Raw genomic sequence first — 19,530 nt, 5'->3', positions numbered from 1 at the left:
ATAGACATCCATCTGGATTCATGAACTTAATTCTAAATATTTCTTCACAAAAAAAGAAATCTTTAACATCAATATTTATGGAACATGTCCACAAAAAATCTAGCTGTCAACACTGAATATTGTTGCATTTCTTTTCACAGTTCTTTTTGACGGACATTTTTAAAAAATCTCACGTACCCCTTGGCATACCTTCAAGTACCCCCAGGGGTACGCATACCCCCATTTGAGAACCACTGGCCTAATGTATGAAATAATTTTGGGTGTGCTTACCGACCCCGAAGCTATTTTATTTGGTACATGGTGAAATGATAAGTGTGACCAGTAGATGGCAGTCACACACAAGAGATAGGTGTAGACTGCAATATGACTTAAGTAAACAACACCCAAAATTGTATATGTTCCATTGAAAATATAGAACATCACACACGGCGCTCAAAAATCTATCAACATTTTTATAGTACGACTTTGGTAAGCTCCAGTATGAAGCCGCACCGCTTGATGGATTGTACTGTGCTTCAACATACAAGTATTATTATGGTGTGAGTTTAAGGTAAGACATATCTGGCGTTTTGTTTGGCAACATTATGCAAAAGCAACTTTTCTTACCTTCTGGTACCTGCTGATCTGTATTTGGGATCTGCATAAGTCCTGAAAATTTGCGCATATCCGCCTTTGTAGTCGGTTCCGACACCGTAGTCAATAAGTTTCTTCTTTTTCTCTATCTTCTTGTTATGGGACATTCATCCTCCGCTGTTGCCATTTCTAATATAAAGTAGTGTAAAGTTCTTACTTATATCTGTCAGTAAACTCGCCATGAAAGCGCTAAAACATACCGGTGTAGTGAGTATACATTATCCACCCAAGGAACTTTAGTTATTAGAGAGTTCCGGTCTGGCATTGTTGTTGCATTCGTGAGCCACGGCTGAGGAGATGCTGCTCCGTTATTGATTTAAGTAAAGTCTGAATGTCATTAAAACAGTTAGCTCCATCTTTTGACACTTCTTCCTCCATTTTGAAAATATAAATTAATAATATCACCGTGGTGACCTATAATCGCCTAATATATGAAAAAAGATCAAAAATAGACCATTCATCGGCAGTGTGCCTTATAATCCGGTGCGCCCTATGGTCCGGAAAATACGGTATTTCCTTCTGTTTCGTGGAAGTATAAGTGCTGTTCTGTCTAAGAGACGTCAATAGCGTTTCTACTCTTATGGGTTCTTCATTCATCACTCCAAGCAACGTTTGTAAGTTTTACAGTATAACAAAATCAATTTATACGTACTAAACTGTCGCATGTTTGATAGTAGTGTTTTCATGCATATTTGTACGTGCTATCGTAATGTAATCAAGTTAGTATAGTTAGCATTAGCTAATATGCTAACACATTTACAAGTGTCTGTGTTAGTATTATTAACTCTTAATTGCAAAAAAAACAACAACAAAAACAACACTCGTTATTATCTTAGTATTATCCTCAAATATTTGGACCGCCTAATACATTTTCTATTAACTTTTCCCCCTATTACTCAATGGTAGATCTGTTTATTAGTTACTTAGCAACATAGCATTGGGAAAGTATTCACAGCACTTCGCTTTTTCCACATTTTGCTGTTACAGCCTTATTTCAAAATGGAATTAATTAATGTTTGTCCTCCAAATTCTACACACAATACCTCATAATGAAAATGTATTTTTATTTTTTTTTAAATTTTGCAAATGTATTAAAAATTATAAAAATCACACGTACATAAGTAAAAAAATTAAATAAATGATAATCGACCCAAGTGAATAAATCGATGTATTTGTAGATATTACTTTGTTTTGTTTTTTTGTTTCTTTCTTTTTTTTTTGGGGGGGGGGGGGTGGTATAGGTGGGATATAAACAAAAATATTTTGACATTTAGGGCAGACAATAGATATATGATTTATGTGAATATGATGTAATGGATAGGAATGTCTGATGCTGGATGTCAATAAAAAAAAAAGAAAAAATAAAATAAAATAAAATAAAAAACTCTTAATGACATTCTTTTTGTATTGTTTCAGTTTCACAAATTCTTCTGTAAATTCACCTAAACATCACTATAATCTGGTGCGCCTTTTGTATGAAAATAGACCTGACTAGACCCCGCTCATCGGCAGTGCGCCTTATAACCCGGTGCGCCCTATGGTCCGGAATATACGGTACTCCCAGGTGACTTCAAACTGCTCATTTTAAAGTGTGAACCCAGTCATGTAAAGGACAGTTATGTTCATTAGATTACTAGTTTGTAATTTAAAAGACCACAGAACAAAGAACATGGACCGACTTTGGCTCTTTGGCTTGGCTCTCCCTTCGCCATGACAGACCATGTCAAACCATCCTTGGGCAAGTTACTGAACTCCCGAGTTTGTCCCGATGCTGTGTCATCAGTAGGTGGATGAGGTTAGAGTGTCAAAGTGTTTTTAATACCTTGATGGTAGGAAAGTGCTATACCAGTGAAAGCCTATTTACCATCCTTCTCTTGGTCATGAAAAACACTGAAATGTCACCTGGAGGGCAGGACTTCACTCCCACTCACTATCCACCCTTTTCCTACTGGGAACAATTGTTTCCATTTCAAAGGTGTTTAATTCATACCCCAGGGGCTTTACACTTACTTGGAACTGTCCCAGCAAAGGTTAAAGACTATTATCCACAAATAGAGACGAGATCCTCGGGCCAACAAACTCGATTCCCTTTACTCCTTGATGGTCACATTTTCCAATAAGCGTCCGTTGAAAACTGAATCGTTTGAAAACTTAATCAAATGTTCCTTTTAGAAACACTGTAAATTTAATTAGTCTGGTTTAGACAGTGTTGCGTCTGACCAGTCTCTCTCTCAGGGAATTTAAATCACCGGTCAATCCCAAGTTATTTCGATGACATATATCATACTTGCCAACCCTCCCGTTTTTAGCGGGAGAATCCCGATATTCAGCGCCTCTCCCGACAACCTCCCGACAGAGATTTTCTCCCGACAAACTCATTCAGCCAGAGCTTGAGGCCACGCCCCCCCCCCAAAAAAAAGTCTGCCGCAGCTGCGATTGGACCTGACCAGCCTCCGGGTACAAGTACTGGAGTACCAATTGCTTGCCAGGGAAGATCTTCCCCAGGAAGCAAGGATTGACCGGTTTTGGGCCATGCTAGGGAGAGATGGAAGATTCCACACTCTCGTGCATTTGATGAAAGCACTTTTGTGCGTGCCACACAGCAATGCATCATCAGAGAGGGTGTTTAGCATGGTTAGAAAAATAGTGACAGAGAATAGAAAGAGGATGGACAATTCAACCCTTAACAAAGCATTGTACTTTCAAGTACAACAATGAATAGATGAGTGTTGTGTGTATGTGTGTATATGTGTAAATAAATGAACACTAAAATTCAAGTATTTCTTTTATTTATATATATAATAATATATATATATATATATATATATATATATATATATATATATATATATATATATATATATATATAGCTATAGATCACTGAAAGTCAAGTATTTATATATGTATATATATAGCTAGAGATCACTGAAAGTCAAGTATTTATATATATATATATATATATATATATATATATATATATATATATATATATATATATATATATATATATATATATATATATATATAGCTAGAATTCACTGAAAGTCAAGTATTTATATATATATATATATATATATATATATATATATATATATAGCTAGAGATCACTGAAAGTCAAGTATTTATATATATATATATATATATATATATATATATATATATATATATATATATATATATAGCTAGAATTCACTGAAAGTCAAGTATTTATATATATATATATATATATATATATATATATATATATATATATATATATATATATATATATATATATATATATATGTATATATATATATATATATAAAATACTTGAGTTGGTGAATTCTAGCTGTAAATATACTCTCCTCTTAACCACGCCCCTAACCACGCCCCCTGCTCAAACCACGCCCCCCACCCCCCGACCAAGCCCCCCCGGTATTGGAGGTCTCAATGTTGGCAAGTATGCATGTATGCTGAGTAAGAAGGACCATCAAGACAGAATAGGAATATTATCAAGTTTTACCAAAGCTTTAGGAAACCAGTCCAATTGTCCTTTCATATCGACCTCTCAAAGTGGTCTGCCGTTCAAACGGGCAGAGCCAACATATTGAATACAAAAACAGCCCCCACCCTGTCCAGAAAGGAATACAGCCTCATTGTTCTAATACAGATAAGATAAAAAGGGAGTACTGCTACTCCTACATTCCAAAGTCTAAGACACTACACAGACATCTGCAGACAAAGACAGACAAGTATACAGAGTATAAATGGAAAAATACTAGCTGCTTCAAACATGACTATGAATAAAGAAATAACTCTTAAACATATATGCATTCTCCACAACAGCCAAACCACTTTTTTATAGAGAGTAATAGTTTTACATGCATAAAATAAGACAAGGCAAATGCAATGAATAAATGAACATTTAACATGACATTTTAACTTGTTTTTTTCTAAATTCAGATGCCTTTCATTTGAACTCCCTTCCACAGGTCCTGTGGAAAATGTCCAGCTTCTTGCTCCCTTTGTGGTTGTAAGAAACAAGGAGGTCAACATCTCAGCAGTTGTCTTACCCACTCACCCACGCACAGTCACCTATTTCTGGTGGCTTGGCAACAACACTGAGGTAACTTTTTTTCCATTGCAGCGTTCAAAAAGTCTGTCAGTTTTGTTGTGTTACACCTGTATGCACTTTGAAAGGTGAGACAAGGCTCCAAAAGCAAAACATGGTTTCCAATATGCACATCATGTACAGGTGTAACCCACCATGTGTTTTAATGAACCGTTCCGCATAAACAAAAGTCTTCATCACAAGTAAATCAGGCTGGTAATTATGCACTTTGTACTGGTTTCCCTTTTTATGGGTTCACTAAGCTTGCTTGGTCAGGAACTGGGCCCTACCTTGTAATTAAAGGTTTGTGGATGTCTCTATAATTGTCCATTATAGGCACACAATACAAACAAAAACGAAAAAGTTTAATAATGACAATTACCATATTTTTCAGACTATAAGGCACACTTAAAATCTTTTTTTTTCTCTCAAAACTCGACAGTGCGCCTTATAACCCGATGCGCCTAATGTACAGAACAATTTTGGTTTTGCTTACCGAGCTCGAAGCAATTTTATTTGTAATGACAAGTGTGACCAGTAGATGGCAGTCAAACATAAGAGATACGTGTAGACAATGGCAATATGACTCAAGTAAACAGCACCAACACGTTATATGTTCCGTTGAAAATATAGAACATTACACACGGCGCTCAAAAATCTATCAACATGTTTTAGTACGACTTTGGTAAGCTATGAAGCCTCACCACTTGATGGATTGTCGGCGCATTAAAACATACGAGTATTATTATGGTGTGTGTATAAGGTAAGACATTATCTGGCGTTTTGTTTCGCAATATTATGCAAAATAAACTTGTCTTACCTTCTGGTACCTGCTGATCTGTATTTGGGATCTGCATAAGTCCTGTATGGGTTCACTAAGCTTGCTTGGTCAGGAACTGGGCCCTACCTTGTAATTAAAGGTTTGTGGATGTCTCTATAATTGTCCATTATAGGCGCACAATACAAACAAAAACGAAAAAGTTTAATAATGACAATTACCATATTTTTCAGACTATAAGGCACACTTAAAATCTTTTTTTTTTCTCTCAAAACTCGACAGTGCCCCTTATAACCCGATGCGCCTAATGTACAGAACAATTCTGGTTTTGCTTACCGAGCTCGAAGCAATTTTATTTGTAATGACAAGTGTGACCAGTAGATGGCAGTCAAACATAAGAGATACGTGTAGACAATGGCAATATGACTCAAGTAAACAACACCAACACGTTATATGTTCCATTGAAAATATAGAACATTACACACGGCGCTCAAAAATCTATCAACATGTTTTAGTACGACTTTGGTAAGCTATGAAGCCTCACCACTTGATGGATTGTCGGCGCATTAAAACATACGAGTATTATTATGGTGTGTGTATAAGGTAAGACATTATCTGGCGTTTTGTTTCGCAATATTATGCAAAATAAACTTTTCTTACCTTCTGGTACCTGCTGATCTGTATTTGGGATCTGCATAAGTCCTTTATGGGTTCACTAAGCTTGCTTGGTCAGGAACTGGGCCCTACCTTGTAATTAAAGGTTTGTGGATGTCTCTATAATTGTCCATTATAGGCGCACAATACAAACAAAAACGAAAAAGTTTAATAATGACAATTACCATATTTTTCAGACTATAAGGCAAACTTAAAATCTTTTTTTTTCTCTCAAAACTCGACAGTGCCCCTTATAACCCTTTGCGCCTAATGTACAGAACAATTTTGGTTTTGCTTACCGAGCTCGAAGCAATTTTATTTGTAATGACAAGTGTGACCAGTAGATGGCAGTCAAACATAAGAGATACGTGTAGACAATGGCAATATGACTCAAGTAAACAACACCAACACGTTATATGTTCCATTGAAAATATAGAACATTACACACGGAACTCAAAAATCTATCAACATGTTTTAGTACGACTATGGTAAGCTATGAAGCCTCACCACTTGATGGATTGTCGGCGCATTAAAACATACGAGTATTATTATGGTGTGTGTATAAGGTAAGACATTATCTGGCATTTTGTTTCGCAATATTATGCAAAATAAACTTTTCTTACCTTCTGGTACCTGCTGATCTGTATTTGGGATCTGCATAAGTCCTTTATGGGTTCACTAAGCTTGCTTGGTCAGGAACTGGGCCCTACCTTGTAATTAAAGGTTTGTGGATGTCTCTATAATTGTCCATTATAGGCGCACAATACAAACAAAAACGAAAAAGTTTAATAATGACAATTACCATATTTTTCAGACTATAAGGCACACTTAAAATCTTTTTTTTTCTCTCAAAACTCGACAGTGCGCCTTATAACCCGGTGCGCCTAATGTACAGAACAATTCTGGTTTTGCTTACCGAGCTCGAAGCAATTTTATTTGTAATGACAAGTGTGACCAGTAGATGGCAGTCAAACATAAGAGATACGTGTAGACAATGGCAATATGACTCAAGTAAACAACACCAACACGTTATATGTTCCGTTGAAAATATAGAACATTACACACGGCGCTCAAAAATCTATCAACATGTTTTAGTACGACATTGGTAAGCTATGAAGCCTCACCACTTGATGGATTGTCGGCGCATTAAAACATACGAGTATTAGTATGGTGTGTGTATAAGGTAAGACATTATCTGGCGTTTTTTCGCAATATTATGCAAAATAAACTTTTCTTACCTTCTGGTACCTACTGATCTGTATTTGGGATCTGCATAAGTCCTGCAAATTTGCGCGTGTCCGCCTTTGTAGTCCGTGGCGACACCATAGTCGATAAGTTTATTTTTTTTCTCTATCTTCTTGTTATGTGACATTCATCCTCCACTGTTGCCATTTCTAATATAAAGAAGTGTAAAGTTCTTACTTATATCTGTCAGTAAACTCGCTAAAGAAGCGCTAAAACATACCGGTGTAGTGAGTTTACATTATTCACCCAAGGAACTTTAGTTATTAGAGAGTTCCGGTCGGACGGTTTTTCGCGGGACACATTTCCGGCGTTGTTGTTGTTTCCGGATGAGGAGATGCCTTTAATTGAGCGTTACAGTTGGCATTATGATGACATTGTGTTTATATGTATGAGTGCATATGTGCACCATTGCTTGAGTGTTAACAATGAAATTGTGATATTTACGACATTTCATATTGCTACAAAAAAAATGTCTGTGCTACAAAAAAAATAGTGAAAAAGCTAAGCGTACAGCACTGATTTAGCGCGCACAATGTTATTTAGCAAGACTAAAACTGTTCTACGGCCGCCGTTTTGAGTCTATACTTAGCACGTTTAGAGAGGATGTGCAAATTGGCACAGTTACGCACAAACGGCTGCAAATACATATGATGGAGAGGAAATCCTCCATCCGTGTGATGTGTCAACACATTTAGACTCTCAATAAAAGACATATTGTCTATTTATCAATATTTAAGAACTATATAACTGCTGGATGACATAAGGGGCTGATCAAAAATAATCCAATTGATTAATTTTGGTGGGGTTTTTTAATGGCGTTCGGTTTTTTTAATATAGGATATATGAAAAAAATTCTTGCTATATGCATTCTCCTGCACCTGGATCATTTCAGATGAACCATTATAACACCGGCGCCTTCCAGAGCAAAACCTTTGAAATGCAAAAATTAAATTTTGTTGTCAAGATTATACTAGAAAAAGTGCTATAGGAGTTATTACGGTAATCTATGTCACAGCAGCTCAGATCAGGAACAATCCAGAGTGGGCGGGGTTTGTTTTCAGAGCAGCCAGCTTGAAACGCGTGCGTCAGAAGCAGATGCGGGAGCATATTTTTTACGTGATAATATACCATATTGTAGGTGTTTATTACACTTTGCATTCATATTTTGCTGTTTTTTTTACATTTTTGTTGGGTTTTGCTTGATTGTAAAAGACACACAACTGTCAAAGGAGCTGGTCTGAGAAGTACAAAGAGGACCGACAATCATATGTTGTTAATATTCAGTGTTTTATGGTTCATAGTTATTATTGTAAATCCCACTTTCTTTATTTTCATGTACATTTTGGGTGTCCATTTCAGTAAAAAAACTGTATAATTCCATTCCATGGGGCGGTATAACTCGGTTGGTAGAGCAACTTGAGGGTTCCAGGTTCGATCCCCGCTTCCGCCATCCTAGTCAATGTTGTCGTGTCCTTGGGCAAGACACTTTACCCACCTGCTCCCAGTGCCACCCACACTGGTTTAAATGTAACTTAGATATTGGGTTTCATTATGTAAAGCGCTTTGAGTCACTAGAGAAAAGCGCTATATAAATATAATTCACTTCACATTCCGTTTTTTTTGAGGTGGTCTGTCATAACGTTTTTTAGAACTCTATCGGACATTGTGACTTTTGGTACTAGTGTTCCTGAAAAAAAGGGACTGAAACACACATACTGTAGAGCAGATTTTTAAAGCTAAATGTGTATATATCATTTATACACACATACACCTTGCCCCCCCCCCCCAGACACATTGCTTTCTCTCAATGTGGCCCCCGAGTCAAAATATTTGCCCAGCTCTGATCTAACATCACTAAAGGCCTACTGAAAACCACTACTACCGACCACGCAGTCTGATAGTTTATATATCAATGATGAAATCTTAACATTGCAACACATGCCAATATGGCCGGGTTAACTTATAAAGTGCAATTTTAAATTTCCCGGCAAACTTCCGGCTGAAAACGTTTCGATATGATGACGTTTGCGCGTGACGTCAACAGTGGAAGCGGAAGTATTCGGAGCCCATTGAATCCAATACAAAAAGCTCTGTTTTCATTTCAAAATTCCACAGTATTCTGGACATCTGTGTTGGTGAATCTTTTGCAATTTGTTTAATGAACAATGGAGACTGCAAAGAAGAAAGCTATAGGTGCGATCGGTGTATTAGCGGCGGACTACAGCAACACAACCAGGAGCACTTTGAGGATAGCAGACGCGCTAGCCGAACGACCTCACTTTGACTCCCTCCGTCTCCGGGCCGCCAACCGCATCGGTGATCGGGTGAAGTCCTTCGTCGTACCGTCGATCGCTGGAACGCAGGTGAGCACGGGTCGTGATGAGCAGATGAGAGCTGGCGTAGGTGCAGAGCTAATGTTTTTAGCATAGCTCTGTCGAGGTTCCGTAGCTAAGTTAGCTTCAATGGCGTCGTTAGCAACAGCATTATTAAGCTTCGCCAAGCTGGAAAGCATTAACCGTGTATTTACATGTCCAGAGTTTGGTGGTATTGTTGATCTTCTGTCTATCCTTCCAGTCAGGGACTTATTTGTTTTGTTTGTATCTGCAGTAAAGCCTCATGCTATCATGTTAGCTCAGTAGCTAAAGAGCTTCACGATGTATTGTCGTGGAGATAAAAGTCACTGTGAATGTCCATTTCGCGTTCTCGACTCTCATTTTCAAGAGGATATAGTATCCGAGGTGGTTTAAAATACAAATCCGTGATCCACAATAGAAAAAGGAGAGAGTGTGGAATCCAATGAGCCCTTTTACCTAAGTTACGGTCAGAGCGAAAAAAGATACGTCCTGCACTGCACGCTAGTCCTTCACTTTCACATTCCTCATCCACAAATCTTTCATCCTCGCTCAAATTAATGGGGTAATCGTTGCTTTCTCGGTCCGAATCTCTCTCGCTGATGGTGTAAACCAGGGGTCGGCAACCCGCGTCTCCGGAGCCACATGCGGCTCCTTGACCACTCTGATGCGGCTCAGCTACATACATGCCGACCCCCCCGATTTTCCCAGGAGACTTATGGATCTCAGTGTCTCTCATAGATTACTCCCAGGGAAAAAATAATCCTATTTACACTCTAATTACTAAATAAAGGGCATGCCCTAATTGCACTGCAGTAATTGTCCTCTATAGCATTTACATATAGCGTGCCAGTCCAGCCGCATGTTGTTATTCCTTGCACACACAGGGGACAGCAAAGCATACTTACTCATCAGCCACACAGCTTACACTGACGGTAGCCATATCAAACAACTTTAACATTGTTACGTTACAAATATGCGCCACACTGTGAACCCACACCAAAAAAGAATGAAAAATACATTTCTGGAGAACATCCCACCGTAACACAACATAAACACAACACAACCATTACCCAGAATCCCATGCAGCCCTAACTCTTCCGGTCTACATTATACACCCCCGCTACCACCAAATCCCCCCACACATCAACCCCCCCCCCCCTTCCGTGCGTTGGTTGAGCGGAAGAGTTAGGGCTGCATGGGATTCTGGGTATTGGTACCGTCAGTGTAAGATGTGTGGCTGCTGAGGTAGTATCCTTGCTGTCAATCACGTGAGCAAACTGAAGCTGCATTCTACATGTGGTCGAGCAGGTACACTGTTAGGGCAGACCGCAGAGGGTGCCAATTGCAGTGTCATCACGCTCTGATATTCGGGAGTCTCCCGGGATAAATGAGAGGGTTGGCAAGTATAACATCAAATTTCCACATTAAAGTGCGTGCTGGTGCGTGTGTCGGAGACCCCTGGTTAACATAGCACAAAGCATTTAAGCTTTGTATGCGGTGTTTTTCATTTTAAATTTTATAATTTTTTTTGTGGCTCCCATTACTCTCTTTAATTTGTGAAACTTGCCAAAATGGCTCTTTGAGTGGTAAAGGTTGCCGACCCCTGGTGTAAACAATAAGAAAATATGAGCAGTCCTTCCTCCGGTGTCGTCACGCTACTTCCGGTAGAGGCAAGGCTTTTTTTCATCAGAGACCAAAAGTTGCGAACTTTATCGTCGATGTTCTCTACTAAATCCTTTCAGCAAAAATATGGCAATATCGCGAAATGATCAAGTATGACACATAGAATGGATCTGCTATCCCCGTTTAAATAAAAAATTAAATTTCAGTAGGCCTTTAATCACTAATTAAATGTGGTATATTTACAATCTTAGAAACTTTTGTCATATTTGATTTTTACACTCCTTGCAATGTATATTAATCAATCAATCAATCAATCAATGTTTATTTATATAGCCCTAAATCACAAGTGTCTCAAAGGGCTGCACAAGCCACAATGACAACCTCGGTTCAGATCCCACATCAGGGCAATGGTTAAACATATATATTGTGTAAGATATAACAACTTTAATTGACATTGAATTACTTTGAACATAATTCTGCATACTGTATTGATATGACCACCTACAGCATGATCATTTGGTGTGTCTCTGTTGGTGTGTAGCCAGTGGTCACATTGGATGGGAGTGTCGCATACGCCTTTCCCCATGAGGGAATGTACCCTGTCACAGTTCAAGTCGCTGCAGCAAACGTCATATTCCAAGATACAAAAACCATAGCAGTCAGAGGTGAGTATTAACTTTCTGCAACATATACTGAAGGGGTCTGTTTTATTAAAAAGTCTTCAAACTCAGTGGCTGTTTTAAATCGAGAACTTCCTCTCAGTATACTTTAATATGTGCAATATCCTTTGTGCATTGTGTTCTTACAAAACCCAAAACCAGTGAAGTTGGCACGTTGTGTAAATTGTAAATAAAAACAGAATACAATGATTAGCAAATCCTTTTCAACTTATATTCAATTGAATAGACTTCAAAGACAAGATGCATAACGTTCAAACTGAAAAACGTTGTTATTTTTTTGCAAATATTAGCTCATTGGGAATTTGATGCCAGCAACATGTTTCAAAAAAGCTGGCACAAGTGGCAAAAAAGACTGAGAAAGTTGAGGAATGCTCATCAAACACTTATTTGGAACATCCCACAGGTGAAAAGGGCCAATTGGGAACAGGTGGGTGCCATGATTGGGTATAAAAAAAGCTTCCATGAAATGCTCAGTCATTCACAAACAAGGATGGGGTGAGGGTCACCACTTTGTGAACAAATGCGTGAGCAAATTGCCCATAAGTTTAAGAACAACATTTCTCAACGAGCTATTGCAAGGAATTTAGGGATTTCACCATCTATGGTCTGTAATGTCATCAAAAGGTTCAGAGAATCTGGAGAAATCACTGCACGTAAGCGGCAAGGCTGAAAACCAACATTTTCGCAATGTCTCGCTGCCATTAATTGTAAGTTAATGATTATTTGCAAAAAAATACAACTTGTTTCTCAGTTCGAACATTAAATATCTTGTCTTTGCAGTCTATTCAATTTAATATAAGTTGAAAAGGATTTGCAAATCATAGTATTCTGTTTTTATTTACGACTTACACAATGTGCCAACTTCACTGGTTTTGGGTTTTATATAATTTTAGGACACATATGTACACCACCTTCCGCCCGAATGCAGCTGGGATAGGCTCCAGCACCCCCCGCCACCCCAAAAGGGACAAGCAGTAGAATAATGGATGGGTTTTGACAATGTAGCTAGCTGTCCCAAACGGATGACTGTTGTTCTGTTGATCGTAATATTTTTCCGCTTCCTCTATTACGTTCTCTCCTTTTTGTTCTGCTACATTGATGATGATGATCTTCCAATACAACTTTGTTTACCTCTAATAGTGAAGCCTTAAATATTGTCTAAAACCCATATTGATCCGATCTAATATTAGTACGCATCATACATACCGTATTTTTCGGAGTATAAGTCGCTCCGGAGTATAAATCGCACCGGCCGAAAATGCATAATAAAGAAGGAAAAAAACATATATAAGTTGCACTGGAGTATAAGTCGCATTTTTTTTGGGAAATTCATTTGATAAAAGCCAACACCAAGAATAGACATTTGAAAGGCAATTTAAAATAAATAAAGAATAGTGAACAACAGGCTGAATAAGTGTACGTTATATGACGTATAAATAACCAACTGAGAACGTGCCTGGTATGTTAACGTAACATATTATGGTAAGAGTCATTCAAATAACTATAACATATAGAACATGCTATACGTTTACCAAACAATCTGTCACTCCTAATCGCTAAATCACATGAAATCTTATACGTCTAGTCTCTTACGTGAATGAGCTAAATAATATTATTTGATATTTTACACTAATGTGTTAATAATTTCACACATAAGTCGCTCCTGAGTATAAGTCACACCCCCGGCCAAGCTATGAAAAAAACTGCGACTTATAGTCCGAAAAATACGGTACGTATTATTTCGTAGTGTGGAATGTTATAAAAGGTTTGATCAAGTCAAATTAGTCAAACAGAGAACAATGGTAAGTATGAGAAACACTCATCTATTTGTTACTAGCCGTACGAAATAGACTTATGCTGTCTTTAATTAAATTAAAGTAGTATTGGGACGGTGTGGTGTGGTTGGGAGAATGGCCGTGCCAGCAACCTGAGGGTTCCTTGTCCGATCCCCACCTTCTACCAACCTTGTCATGTCCGTTGTGTCCTTGAGCAAGACACTTCACCCTTGCTCCTGATGGGTTGTGGTTAGGGCCTTGCATGGGAGCTCCCGCCATCAGTGTGTGAATGTGTGTGTGAATGAGTGAATGTGGAAATACTGTCAAAGCGCTTTGAGTACCTTGAAGGTTATATAAGTATAACCCATTTACCATTTATTGTAGTCGTATTTTTTGGGCGACATGATAATTCATTAAATTATAATCATAACATTTTAAACTGTGAGCGTACGTATGGAAGTGCGCAAATTAAGACACAGACAAAATGATTACCTGTTGCACTGCAAAAAGTTAGTGTTCAAAAACAAGAAAAAAAAATACAAAAATTAGGGGTATTTTATTTGAACTAAGCAAAATTATCTGCCAATAGAACAAGAAAATTGGGCTTGTCAGGACTTTCCAAAACAAGTCAAATTAGCTAGCCTCAATGAACCCAAAAATACCTTAAAATAAGTATATTATCACTAATAACAACTGTACTAATTTATGAGTACATATTTTCTATTGTTATAATAAAACAGCAAAGTCCATTTGGCTGTCATCTGTTTTAATTATGAGACACAATTGTGTCACAGCAATGATTTTTTTTTTTACATGCTTGAAATAAGAAATGATTGCTTTAAAAAAGTAGTTTTAGGACCAAAACACTTAAAACAAGTAAAACACTCGAACATAAAATGTGCTTAGTGAGAAGAATTATCCTATCAAACAGAAAATAAGCAAATATCACCCTTATTTGAGATATTTCATCTTACTTAGATTTCAGTTTTTGCAGTGCGTGTAATGTTGTATGAAAATGTATTTTTCAGGAATCAAGCACTCTGACCTGTAAAAAATGATTTATCGTCAGTTGCTGTTGAAAAATGTATAAAGTAAATGTATTGCTACTATGGTACATGTTTAGTCTACTTTATACCTGAATTATCCTTTCCATCCTTACCCTTTCCATCCTTTTGTAACTGAGCTACTGTGTGGAACAATTTCCCTTGTGGATCAATAACGTTTGTCTAGGTCAGTGGTTCGTAACCTTGTTCGAGGTACCGAACCCCACCAGTTTCATATGCGCATTCACCGAACCCTTCTTTAGTGAAAAATAAAATGTTTTTTTTTTTTTTTAATTCAAGACAAAGTTATATGTTTTTGGTAACACTTTAGTATGGGGAACATATTCTAACTGAGACTTAATTTAGAGTTATTTGGACACTAGGGGAACATATTCCAAGTAATAAAGACTTAATTTAGAGTTATTTGGTTAGGGTTAGGGTCAGGGTTAGAGGGTTTGGGTTAAAATAAGGCCATGCCGAATAAGGCATTAATAAGTACTTAATAATGACTAGTTAAGAGCCAATATGGTACTAATTTGCATGTTAATTAGCAACTAGAGATGTCCGATAATATCGGCCTGCCGATATTATCGGCCGATAAATGCTTTAAAATGTAATATCGGAAATTATCGGTATCGGTTTTTTTATTATCAGTATCGTTTTTTATTTTTATTTTGTATTTATTTTTTTATTAAATCAACATAAAAAACACAAGATACACTTACAATTAGTGCACCAACCCAAAAAAACTCCCTCCCCCATTTACACTCATTCACACAAAAGGGTTGTTTCTTTCTGTTATTAATATTCTGGTTCCTACATTATATATCAATATGTATCAATACAGTCTGCAAGGAATACAGTCCGTAAGCACACATGATTGTGCGTGCTGCTGGTCTACTAATAGTACTAACCTTTAACAGTTAATTTTACTCATTTTCATTAATTACTAGTTTCTATGTAACTGTTTTTATATTGTTTTACTTTCTTTTGTATTCAAGAAAATGTTTTTAATTTATTTATCTTACTTTTTTTTTTTTTTAAAAAGGACCTTATCTTCACCATACCTGGTTGTCCAAATTAGGCATAATAATGTGTTAATTCCACGACTGTATATATCGGTATCGGTTGATATCGGTATCGGTAATTAAAGAGTTGGACAATATCGGAATATCGGCAAAAAGCCATTATCGGACATCCCTATTAGCAACTAATTAATGGTGAATTAATACTGGTGCATTTAATGAACCGTGCATGAACATCACCTTGTTCAAACAACAAAACCAACACAGTGCATAAACTCACAACAAATTACACACCTGCAAATCAGTCAGCTGTTGCCATATCCGTAATACGCCGATAGGGAGAAGTTTGTATTTACACGATGAGTCGGGTGTGTTTTGACCTCCGCCGAACCCCTGAGGCCGACTCACCGAACCCCTAGGGTTCGATCGAACCCATGTTAAGAACCACTGGTCTAGGTCTAAGTCTAAAATTGACAAGGAATTTAAATGTTCAATAAGAGGATGTTATAAGCTTGAATGCAAACAAAATTATATTTACAAATGTTATTGTCTTTTCCTTCTCTGAGATGTTTCTTTCTTGGATCTTCTCACCAGAATTCTTCAAATCGATACTGTTATCGTTCTCCCCGAATCTGGACGAGTTCAACCCTGATTTACCTGAGTGGAGGCAGGATGCCGGGAGAGTTATTAGGAAAGCTGTTCTCCAAGTGAGTCATTTGAAATGTTCTCCTGGCCCTCTGGCTTAGGGTCCTTCCTGTTCTGTCTTTTTATCAGCCGTATGACTTCCCCGTCTAGCTCCTTCTCAATTATTTTCTAAATCCCTATTACTTCTCCTGTCCAATACTCTAAAGTCATTGGTGCGGCAAGAGAACACCCTCAGGTCACCCTGTGATTCATCATCCGACAAGTGTGAAGACGCCTCTTCTACCCTTCTCCTTCAGGAAACGGCCTCATGAGCACCGAGTTCTTTGATTCTAAGAGTCACACTGCGTTAAAACCATCTCCTAACTTCTAAGTGTTAAGGCTTGGAAGAGAGCAGTTGTACTTTTGCGTGTTGCGCACCATAATGAAATGAAAGAGCTCACTTTCCCTTTCATACATTCAGTTCAGTCCAGCCATACAGTGGAAGCTTCATGAACATACCGTATTTTTCGGACTATAAGACGCACTTAAAATCCTTTCATTTTCTCAAAAATCGACAGTGCGCCTTATAACCCGGTGCGCCTAATGTACGGCATGATTCTGGTTGTGCTTACCGACCTCAAAGCTATTTTATTTGGTACATGGTGTAATGATAAGAGTGACCAGTAGATGGCAGTCATGCATAAGAGATGCGTGTCAACTGCAAGATGACGCCAGTAAACAACACCAAAACTTTAAATGTTCCTTTGAGAATATAGAATAAAAATCGGTCAAAATGCTTTTAGTATGACTTTGGTAAGCTATGAAGCCGCACCGCTTGATGGATTGTCGGTGAATTAAACATACGAATGTTAATATGGTGTGTATAAGGACCGCAAAATGGCAACTATTAGCAGACATATTACCTGGCGTTTTGTTTCACAGTATTATGCAAAACCAACTTTTCTTACCTTCTGGTACCTGCTGATGTGTATTTGGGATCTGCATACGTTCTGAAAATGCGCACGGTCCGCCATTGTAGTCCGTTCCGACACCGTAGTCATAAGCTTCTTCTTTTTCTCTATCTTCTTATGTGGCTCTAACCACTCGGCCACTGAGTAGGTTAAGTCCTTTCTGGTGGAACCTGAGACCTCGGACATTATTGGGTACCCCAATCCCTTTGGGGCCATTCCTGAAATTCCGAGCCTCAATGTAAAAGTGCACTGAAACTGCGGAGGGAGTTGTCTTTTCTTCATTTGTCTCCTGTGCCAATTAGGGCAGAGAGCCCTAAAATCCCTTGGAAAAAGGAAAACACTGACTTCAAACCCGGGCAGACGGAGCTCTTGAGCACCTCTCAGCAATGCAGTCATCGAAGGGGAGGAAAACCCTCACAGAAAACGTTGCGTCCCTCCCTCTCAGGCAATATGAGGACTCTGTGGGAATTAAGCCAGCAACCGCTACCCGTCAAACATCTTTCAGCTATAGAAACTACAAGAGACATTCATGAAAAAAGGACATGAGCTTACGAACTCCGACACAAACTTGTCTCAGAACACGCAACATTCAGGCACCTAAATGGACATGGACTCCCCCCCCCTTCGGCGGCGTGGCGAAGTTGGTAGAGTGGCCGTGCCAGCAATCGGATGGTTGCTGGTTACTGGGGTTCAATCCCCACCTTCTACCATCCTAGTCACGTCCGTTGTGTCCTTGGGCAAGACACTTCACCCTTGCTCCTGACGGCTGCTGGTTAGCGCCTTGCATGGCAGATCCCTCCATCAGTGTGTGAATGTGTGTGTGAATGGGTGAATGTGGAAATACTGTCAAAGTGCTTTGAGTACCCTGAAGGTAGAAAAGCGCTATACAAGTATAACCCATTTATCATGTATTATAATTCTCTGCCGTGAACTTGACTCCTGAGCCCTGAGTTCTTTAAGTCTGCTGGCAAGACCACATGACTAACAAGACCATCTGGGCGAGGTCTGTCCAGTAACCGCTTGACAAAATCAGACGCTGCAGAGCTTTGTCTTTTTGACCCACTGTGTTGTTACGACCACATGGATTTTGCGATCGCCCTGAGGCCAACCACTGGCGACATCCAAGAGGCTGACTTGGAACACTCTGGAGGTACACCATCCGGAACATCCTGAACACTTCCAGGACTGGCATTTTTATAAATTAAAGTTAAAGTACCAATGATTGTCACACACACTCTAGGTGTGGTGAAATGTGTCCTCTGCATTTGACCCATCCTCTTGTTCACCCCCTGGGAGGTGAGGGGAGCAGTGGGCAGCAGCGGTGCCGCGCCCGGTAATCATTTTTGGTGATTTAACCCCCAATTCCAACCCTTGATGCTGAGTGTCAAGCTGGGAGGTAATGGTCATTTTTATAGTCTTTGGTATGACTCGGCCGGGGTTTGAACTCACGACCTACCGATGTCAGGGCGGACACTCTAACCACTAGGCCACTGAGACAAACAGCCTGGACGAATCTTGTTGAGGAAACGTCACTACAGTGATTGGCCCCCCAACTACTACTCAATTTTGAATTGAACATGTAGCATCAACGACATAATACTTATATAATTATCAGGACAAAAATTAAGAGAACCTAATGCAGGCTTAGTGTTCAGGGTTATTACCCTGGCCAGAAGGTAATGCAATTGTCAGGGTTTGGTATTGGCGGATTTGGATGACACTTAAATGTTCAACTACAATACCTGTTAAGCTTCAATGCGTGTTTGTGTGTGTGTGTTCTTGTATTTCTACCCCTCTTAAGACCTGAGATCGGTAGGTCGTGAGTTCAAACCCCGGCCGAGTCATACCAAAGACTACAAAAATGGGACCCATTACCTCCCTGCTTGGCACTCAGCATCAAGGGTTGGAATTGGGGGTTAAATCACCTAAAATGATTCCCGGGCGCGGCCACCGCTGCTGCTCACTGCTCCCCTCACCTCCCAGGGGATGGGTCAAATGCAGAGAGTAATTGTACCACACCCAGTGTGTGTGT

At 38.7% G+C, this 19,530-nt stretch overlaps 1 protein-coding gene across 4 annotated transcripts in view; it reads left to right on the top strand.

Moving 5' to 3' along the window:
• sorcs3a (sortilin related VPS10 domain containing receptor 3a) overlaps positions 1 to 19,530 on the top strand; it is a 712,571-nt gene that overhangs the window by 665,348 nt on the left and 27,693 nt on the right. For all 4 annotated transcript variants that reach the window (XM_062027155.1, XM_062027158.1, XM_062027156.1 and 1 more), the window contains exons 20-22: positions 4,608 to 4,741; positions 11,922 to 12,045; positions 16,498 to 16,610. In XM_062027155.1, coding sequence (XP_061883139.1) covers positions 4,608 to 4,741; positions 11,922 to 12,045; positions 16,498 to 16,610 — 371 coding nt within the window. The remainder of the gene's footprint in view (positions 1 to 4,607; positions 4,742 to 11,921; positions 12,046 to 16,497; positions 16,611 to 19,530) is intronic.

The sequence above is a fragment of the Entelurus aequoreus genome, linkage group LG18, assembly GCF_033978785.1.
Source record: "Entelurus aequoreus isolate RoL-2023_Sb linkage group LG18, RoL_Eaeq_v1.1, whole genome shotgun sequence".
Taxonomy (NCBI): Eukaryota; Metazoa; Chordata; class Actinopteri; order Syngnathiformes; family Syngnathidae; genus Entelurus; species Entelurus aequoreus.
This window is presented reverse-complemented; position numbering and strand designations above follow the sequence as displayed.